Raw genomic sequence first — 9,419 nt, 5'->3', positions numbered from 1 at the left:
GGCGTGAACCCGGGAGGCGGAGCTTGCAATGAGCCGAGATCGAGCCACTGCACTCCAGCCTGGGCAACAGAGTCAGACTTCGTCTCCAAACAAAACAAAACAAAAAAAAAATAATTATGTCTTCGCAAAATAAAACTAAAAGCTGGGTGCAGTGGCTCACACCTGTAATCCCAGTACTTTGGGGAGGCCAAGGCATGAGGATTGCTTGAGCCCAGGAATTCAAGACCAGCCTGGGCAACACAGCAAGACCCCATCCTTACACACACACAAAACTTAAAAATTAAAAAATCAGTCAGGTGTGGCGGCACACACCTGAATTCCTAGCTACTGAGGAGGCTGAGGCAGGAGGATGGCTTGAGGCCAGGAGTTCAAGGCTGCAATGAGCTATGATAGTGCCACTGCACTCAGCCTGGGCAATAGAGCAAGATCTTGTCTCTAAAAAATAATACTTAAATAATTATCTCACAATAAACATTATCATTTTGCAGTACATACATTAAAAAAAACCATGAAACTTTACTGAGAAGACTTGAAAAAATAAAAAGGCACATTTCCCTATCAGAAGACCCAAATTTTTAAGGATTTTCACATGTCTCTCAAATAATGTACAAATTTCATACCCAGTGGTTCACACCTGTAATCCCAGCACTTCGAAAGGCTAAGGTGCATGGATCACTTGAGACTAGGAGTTTGAGACCAGTCTGGACAATATAACAAAATCCCGCCTCTACAAAAAATACAAAAAATTAGCCAGGCATGGTGGCATGCTCCTATAGTCCCAGCCATTCAGGAAGATGAGGTGGGAGGATTGCTTGAGCCTAGGAGGTTGAGATTGCAGTGAACATGATTGTGCCACCACACTCCAGCCTGCAACAGAGAGACATCCTGTCTTTAAAAAAGAAAAATGGGTGGGCCAGGCAGGGTGGCTCATGCCTGTAATCCCAGCACTTTGGGAGGCTGAAGCAGGTGGATCACAAGGTCAGGAGATCCAGACCATCCCGGCTAACGTGAAACCCCGCCTCTACTAAAAATACAAAAAAATTAGCCGGGCATGGTGGCGGGCGCCTGTAGTCCCAGCTACTCGGGAGGCTGAGGCAGGAGAATGGCATGAACCCGGGAGACAGAGCTTGCAGTGAGACGAGATTGCGCCACAGCACTCCAGCCTGGGCAACAGAGCAAGACTCCATCTTAAAAAAAAAAAAAAAAAAAAAAAAGAAAGAGGGAAAAAAGGGCTAGGCACAATGGCTCACTCCTGTAACCCCAGCACTTTGGGTGGCTGAGGCAGTGAGGCAGGAGGATTGCTTGACACCAGGAGTTGAAGATCAACCTGGCCAATAAAGTGAGACCCTATCTCAAAAAAAAAAGAAAAAAAAAGAAACACACTATTAGATATCAAAGTATACTTTATTTTTTATTTATTTATTTTTTTTTCATTTTTTCACTTCTGACTTCCTTTATTCAAAATGAGACCCAGCAGAGGTACAGACTCAGACATGCTGGATTTTTGACAAATGTGCTGAGATTAAAGAGACAGAAAGTAGTGTTGGTTGATAATGGCAGTCTGTCCCCAATAGTAAATGCAAAGTAGAATTCATTACTGACCTCTGCCCCTAACAATAAATATGCGTTTTTTTGTTTTTTTTTTGAGACGGAGTCTCGCTCTGTCGCCCAGGCTGGAGTGCAGTGGTGCCATCTCGGTTTGCTGCAAGCTCCACCTCCCAGGTTCACGCCATTCTCCTGCCTCAGCCTCCTGAGTAGCTGGGACTACAGGCGCCCGCCACCACGCCCGGCTAATTTTTTTTTTTGTATTTTTTTTTTATGAAGTATTTATTGATGATTCTTGGGTGTTTCTCGGAGAGGGGGATATGGCAGGGTCATAGGATAATAGTGGAGAGAAGGTCAGGAGATAAACACATGAACAAAGGTCTCTGGTTTTCCTAGGCAGAGGTCTCTGCGGCCTTCTGCAGTGTTTGTGTCCCTGGGTACTTGAGATTAGGGAGTGGTGATGACTCTTAAAGAGCATGCTGCCTTCAAGCACCTGTTTAACAAAGCACATCTTGCACCACCCTTAATCCATTTAACCCTGAGTTGACACAGCACATGTTTCAGAGAGCAGGGGGCTGGGGGAAAGGCCATAGATCAACAGCATCTCAAGGCAGAAGAATTTCTCCTAGTCAGAACAAAATGGAGTCTCCTATGCCCACCTCTTTCTACACAGACACAGCAACAATCTGATCTCTCCTTCCTTTCCCCACACTTCCCCCCCTTCTTTTCAACAAAACCACCATCGTCCTCATGGCCCACTCCCGATGGTCGCTGTCTCTTTGGAGCTGTTGGGTACAGCTCCCAGACAGGGCGGCCGGGCAGAGGCGCTCCTCACCTCCCAGACAGGGCGGCCGGGCAGAGGCGCTCCTCACCTCCCAGACGGGGCGGCCGGGCAGAGGCGCTCCTCACCTCCCAGACGGGGCGGCCGGGCAGAGGCGCTCCTCACCTCCCAGACGGGGCGGCCGGGCAGGGGCGCTCCTCACCTCCCAGACGGGGCGGCAGGGCAGGGGCGCTCCTCACCTCCCAGACGGGGCGGCAGGGCAGGGGCGCTCCTCACCTCCCAGACGGGGCGGCCGGGCAGAGGCGCTCCTCACCTCCCAGACGGGGCGGCCGGGCAGAGGCGCTCCTCACCTCCCAGACGGGGAGGCCGGGCAGAGGCGCTCCTCACTTCCCAGATGTTGGGCGGCCGGGCAGAGGCGCTCCTCACTTTCCAGACGGGGTGGCCGGGTAGAGGCGCTCCTCACTTCCTCCCAGACGGGGTGGCGGCCAGGCAGAGGTGCTCCTCACTTCCTCCCAGACGGGGTGGCGGCCGGGCAGAGGCTCTCCTCACCTCCCAGACGGGGCGGCCGGGCAGAGGCGCTCCTCACTTCCCAGATGTTGGGCAGCCGGGCAGAGGCGCTCCTCACTTCCCAGACAGGGCAGCCAGGCAGAGGCGCTCCTCACTTTCCAGACGGGGTGGCCAGGTAGAGGCGCTCCTCACTTCCCAGACGGGGCAGCCGGGCAGAGCCGCTCCTCACTTCCTCCCAGACGGGGTGGCGGCCGGGTAGAGGCGCTCCTCACTTCCTCCCAGACGGGGTGGCGGCTGGGCAGAGGCGCTCCTCACCTCCCAGACGGGGCGGCCGGGCAGAGGCGCTCCTCACTTCCCAGATGTTGGGCAGCCGGGCAGAGGCGCTCCTCACTTCCCAGACAGGGCAGCCAGGCAGAGGCGCTCCTCACTTTCCAGACGGGGTGGCCAGGTAGAGGCGCTCCTCACTTCCCAGACGGGGCAGCCGGGCAGAGCCGCTCCTCACTTCCTCCCAGACGGGGTGGCGGCCAGGCAGAGGTGCTCCTCACCTCCCAGACGGGGCGACCGGGCAGAGGCGCTCCTCACATCCCAGATGATGGCCGGCCGGGCAGAGACGTTCCTCACTTCCTATACGGGATGGCGGCCGGGCAGAGGCGCTCCTCACTTCCCAGACGGGGCAGCCGGGCAGAGGGGCTCCTCACATCCCAGACGATGGGTGGCCAGGCAGAGACGCTCCTCACTTCCTAGACGGGGTGGCGGCGGGGCAGAGGCTGTAATCTTAGCACTTTAGGAGGCCAAGGCAGGAGGCTGGGAGGTGGAGGTTGTAGTGAGCCGAGATCAGGCCACTGCACTCCAGCCTGAGCAACACTGAGCATTGAGTGAGCGAGACTCCGTCTGCAATCCCAGCACCTCGGGAGGCCGAGGCGGGCAGATCACTCCAGGCTAGAAGCTGGAGACCAGCCCGGTCAACACCGCGAAACCCCGTCTCCACCAAAAATACAAAAACCAGTCAGGCGTGGTGGCATGCGCCTGCAATCCCAGGCACTGGGCAGGCCGAGGCAGGAGAATCACAGGAGCCTGAGGCAGGGAGGTTGCAGCGAGCCGAGATCACAGCAGTACAGTCCAGCTTTGGCAACAGAGGGAGACCGAAAAAAGGAGGAGAGGGAGACCTAAGAAAGGGGAGAGGGAGACCAAAGAAAGGGGAGAGGGAGACCAAAGAAAGGGGAGAGGGAGGGGGAGGGGAAGAGGAAAGTATACTTTAAAGCTGTTAAGAATCAAACCAGGGCTGGGCGTGCTGGCTCATGCCTGTAATCCCAGCACTTCGGGAGGCTGAGGCGGGGGGATCACCCGAAGTCAGGAGTTCGAGACCAGCCTGGCCAACATGGTGAAACCCCATCTCTACTAAAGTAAATACAAAACAAAATTAGCCGGGTGTGGTAGCACGGGCCTGTAGTCCCAGCTACTCAGGAGGCTGAGGCAGGAGAATTGCTTGAACTCAGGAGGCAGAGGTTGCAGTGAGCTGAGATCGCACCACTGTACTCCAACCTAGGCGACAGAGCAAGACTCCGTTTCCAAAAAGAAAAGAAAAAAAATAAAAGAATCAAACCAGACAATATAGCCAGAACAGACAGAGTCACCACTAATAAAGTTTTAATATGTGATAAATGTGGAATTTAAATTTGGTAGATAAATAATGAATTGTTTAATAAGCAGTGTTAGGATAATTTGGGCAAGCCAACCATATCTTCCACCCTACAACATGCACCTTGCACAATGGCTATGTCATTGTATTTACTGCTTACCAGACATTACCAGAGATGCTATTTTCATGCTTCCGTACCATTGCTTATGCTGTTCTCTCTGCCTGGAATTCTTTCTCCCTTTCATCCCCTTGCTGAAAGCCTATCCATCTTTCAAGATCCAAATTAGTCATCTGTAGCCTGGGCAACATAGTGAGATTGCGTCTCTACAAAAATTTTTTTAGAAAAATTAGCGGGCATGGGGGTGCACGGTTGTAGTCCTAGCCTCTCAGAAGGTTGAGGTGGGAGGATAGCTTGAACTTAGGAGTTCAAGGCTGCAGAGAGTTGTGATCTCACCATTGCACTCCAGGCAGGGCAACAGAGTGACACCCTGTCTCTAAATAAATAAATAAAAATAATCTGTGAAACTTGCCTGACTTCTCCAAAGTTACATCCTCTTTCATGTAGCCACAACATCTGCCACATATCTCTACTATAGTACTCATCATGTTCTGTTGCAGTTATTTATTTATATTTCTGTACACTTTACTAGGCGGTAAGCATTTTATAATCAGGAACCAAGTCTTTTCATTGTTGTATCCTGATACCTAGTACAGAGTTCTTCATAATGAGTGCTCAGTAACTATTTGATATGATAGGGTTAATAATGAATGAAATTAAATGTGATGGTACTTCGAGAGTATAAAGTGATAAATAAATGAAAGGTTATCAAAAGCCCATGTGGTAGTCATGATCATGGGCTCTGACACCAGATTGCCTCAGTTTGAATCTTATCTCCCTATTTACTAGCTGTGTGATCTTGGGCAAATAAGTTAACTTCTCTATACTTGAGTTCCCCTATCTGAAGTGGGTCTAATAGTGATTACTACATAGGATTATTAGGAGGATTTTAAAAGTTAACATAGGCCGGACGCAGTGGCTCACACACTTTGGGAGGCCGAGGCAGATGGATCACCTGAGGTCAGGAGTTTGAGACCAGCCTGGCCAACATGGTGAAACCCTGTCTCTACTAAAAATACAAAAATTAGCTGGGTGTGGTGTGGGTGCTTGTGATCCCAACTGCTCAGAGGCTGAAGCACGAGAATCGCTTGAACCCAGAAGGCGGAGGTTACAGTGAGCCAAGATCGTGCCATTGCATTCCAGCCTGGAGGACAAGAGAAAAACTCCGTCTCAAAAAAATAAAAATAAAAATAAAAACAAATAAATAAATAAATAAATAAATAAAATTAACATAGACTTCTGCTTCTAGGAAGAAATTGAATAGATGCACTTTTCCCTATTTCTTCTATTAGTTGCAACTAAGATCCTTGGACATTGAGTATAAAACAAAATATAAGAAGACACTTAAAAGTCTAGCAGAGAAAGCAGACCAGCTAGAGACCTTGATACCCAAAGAACAACATGGTACTGAGTTCCCTGGGTTTTCTTTTACTGCATATATCCCACACTAGACACTGAAAAAGCAAGCAACCTAGAAACAGCAATGGCCACAGACAAAAAAGAAGGCATAAGAAAAGCCTGCACAAGCCCCGCCCTCCCCTCTCTTTTTTTTCTTTAGAGACAGGGTCTCACTCTGTCATGCAGGCTGGAGTGCAGTGGCACAATCATAGCTCACTTCAGCCTTGAACTCCTCTTCCCTATCTCAGCCTCCCGAGTAGCTGGGACCACAGGCGCATGCTACCATGCTCAGCTAATTTTTGTATTTTTTGTAGAGACTGGGTTTTGCTATGTTGCCTACGGCTGGTCTCGAACTCCTGGGCTCAAGGGATGCACCCACCTCGGCCTCCCAAAGTGTTAGGATTACAGGCATGAGCCACTGCATCTGGCTAAGTCTGCTCTCTCTAACCAAGGGCCAAATGATCAGGAAAGGAGTGGCCTAGCAAGACAGAAAACCTTTAGATCAAGCTTGTCCAACCCACAGCCCACAGGCGACATGCAGGCCAGGACAGCTTTGAATGTGGCCCAACACAAATTTGTAAACTTTCTTAAAAATACTAAGATATTTTTATGCAATTCTTTTTTTTTGGGGGGGGACGGAGTTTCTCTCTTGTTGCCCAGGCTGGAGTGCAGTGGTGCGATCTCGGCTTACTGCAACCTCTGCCTCCCTGGTTCAAGTGATTCTCCTTCCTCAGCCTCCCAAGTAGCTGGGATTACAGGCACCCACCACCAGGCCTGGCTAATTTTTGTACTTTTAGTAGAGACGGGGTTTCGCTTTGTTGGCCAGGCTTATCTTGAACTCCTAACCTTAGGTGATCCACCTGCCTCAGCCTCCCAAAGTGCTGGGATTAGAGGCCTGAGCCACTGCGCCCGGCTCCTCTTTTTTTTTTTTTTTTTTTAAGCTCATCAGCTATCATTAGTGTTATTGTATTTTATGTGTGGCCCAAGACAATTCTTTTTCTTCCAATGTGGCCCAGGAAAGCCAAAAGGTTGGACACCACTGCTTTAGATAATAGATGCTCTACTCTAGTAAAGCATAACAGAAACAAAACAAAACAAAACAAAACAAACAAAAAGAAAAACAAAAAACCCAAACTGTGGCCACCTACATGATTAGCAGCAAAAGCCCACTGGAGAGCCTAGACTTCCATTCTTTCCAAGCTGTGATGTGTCGGCCCAGCTCTCCTGTAGGGTAGTGTTAGAGAAAGTCAAATGGAAATTGACTTTCATCTCTGCCTGGTGGTAAAGAATATTGAATGCCCCATGGTGTCAGTGGAGACCACATAGGGAGCCTGGACTTCCATCCACACCCAAGTCACCCTTCTTCCTTGTAAGTGATGTCAGAGGAAGCCTAGTGGAAAGTCAGGACCACTAGGTCCTTTCCCCATCTCTCACTGGTAACAAGGCCACACGTATCCTTACTGTCTCAGTGGAGACCATGTGGGGAGCCAGCACTCCCACCCCCACTCAGCAGTAATGAAATGTCCCTTCTTCTACCCATAGTATCAACAGAGGAGAACCGGGACTTTCACCTGATTCTCCTCTGTTGTTACTGTGAGTGGAAGAAGGGACATTCTTCCACTCACCTTTACCCACCCTGTGTCAGAGGCAGTGCTGATCCCAACATGAGATTTCATTAAATAAATAAGATCTACTCCAAATGCCCAGGTCTCAATTAAAAAGTCACTCATCAAAACCCAAGAAGATTTCAAAATGAATGAGAAAAAGACAATTAATAGATGCCAACACCAACATGTCACAGATGTTAAATCATTTGACAAGGATTTTAAAGTAGCCGTCATAAAAATACTCCAACAAGCAATTATGAGCATGCTTAATGCAAATGAAAAAATAGGAAGTCTTAGCAAAGAAATAGGAAATCTTAGAAAAGAAATAGAGTATATAAAAGAGAACCAAGTGGGAATTTAGAACTAAAAAAATGAGGCCGGATGCAGTGGCTCATGCCTGTAATTACAGCACTTTGGGAGGCTGAGGCGGGTGGATCACTTGAGGCCAGGAGCTCGAGACCAGTCTGGCCAAAATGGTGAAACCCTGTCTCTACCAAAAAAATTAGCCAGGTGTGGTGGCGGTGCCTGTAATCCCAGCTACTTGGGAGGCTGAGGCAGGAGAATGGCTTGAATCTTGGAGGCAGAGTTTGCAGGCAGCCGAAATCGTGTCACCACACTCCAACCTGGGCAACAGAGGGAGACTCCATCTCAAAACAAAACAAAACAAAACAAAAAAACAAATAAAAATCTTAATGGGTGGGCTCAACAGAAAGAATGGAGAGAAGAAAGAATCAGTGAACTTGATGACAGAGCAGTTGAAATTACCTAGTCTAAACAACTGAGAAAAAAATGGGTTTTTGTTAATTAACAGAAACTTGGGGACCTGTGGAACTGTAACAAAAAAATCTAACCTTCATCTCATAAAAGTCTCATAAAGAGAGGAAGAAAGCAGCGCTAAACAAGTATTTGAAGAAATAATAACTGAAAATGTCCAAATTTGGCAAACAAACCATAAACCTACAAATTAAAGCTGACTGAACTGAAAACTGGATAAACTCAAAGAAATCCATGCAAGGCACGCCATGGTTAAACTTCTGAAAACTGAAGACAAAGAGACATCTTGAAAGCAGTCAGAGAGAAATGAAACATTACCTCCCAGGGGGAGAAACAATTGGAATAACAGCAAATTTCTCATCAGAAACCAGAGGCCAGAAGGAAGATGGCACAACACTTTTGAATTACTAAGAGAAAATAACTGTCAATCTAGAATTTTATATCCAGAGACAATATCCTTAGATATGAAGGCAAATTAAGACATCCTCAGATAAAGGAAAACTAAAAATTTGTCACTAGTAGACCTACCCTGAAAGAATGGCCAATGATCGCCCCATCGCACTCCAGCCTGGGCAACAAGAGCAAAACTCCGTCTCAAAAAAAAAAAAAAAAAAAGAAGTTCTCTAGACAAAAAGGAAATAGTAAAAGAGAACATCTTGGAACATCAGGAAGGAAGATAAAACATGGAAAGAAGAAAACTGTAGGTAAATACAATAGACTTTCCTTCTCTTGCATTTTCTAAGTTATGTTTGGCAGCTGAAGCAAAAATAATAACCCTTTCTAATGTGGTTCTCGATGTACATAGAGGAAATACTTAAGACAATTAAATGATAAATGAGGGAGGGTAAAGGGATGTAAAGGGAGGTAAGGTAAAATCTCAGAACCAGTGACTTGATTGTAGTGGTGGTTACACAAATCTACATATGTGATAAAATGACATAGAACTATGCACATGCATTGCAACAATGTCAAATTCCTTGTTTTGATATTGTACTGTATTTATGTGAGAGGTAACCACTGGGGGAAACTGGGTGAAGGGCACATGGAACC

General features: G+C 47.8%; 1 protein-coding gene across 1 annotated transcript in view; it reads right to left on the bottom strand.

Moving 5' to 3' along the window:
- Positions 1-1,438: 1,438 nt before the first annotated feature.
- Positions 1,439-9,419, bottom strand: part of LOC112133023 (zinc finger protein 195-like) — a 48,565-nt gene continuing 40,584 nt past the window's right edge. Inside the window, exon 6 of the mRNA XM_063723809.1 lies at positions 1,439-3,999. Within this exon, the coding sequence (XP_063579879.1) occupies positions 3,938-3,999 (62 nt within the window). The 3' untranslated portion in view covers positions 1,439-3,937. The remainder of the gene's footprint in view (positions 4,000-9,419) is intronic.

This window comes from Pongo abelii, chromosome 3, assembly GCF_028885655.2.
Source record: "Pongo abelii isolate AG06213 chromosome 3, NHGRI_mPonAbe1-v2.0_pri, whole genome shotgun sequence".
Taxonomy (NCBI): domain Eukaryota; kingdom Metazoa; phylum Chordata; class Mammalia; order Primates; family Hominidae; genus Pongo; species Pongo abelii.
Note: the sequence above shows the minus strand (reverse complement) of the source record. Positions and strands in the feature narration are given on the sequence as shown.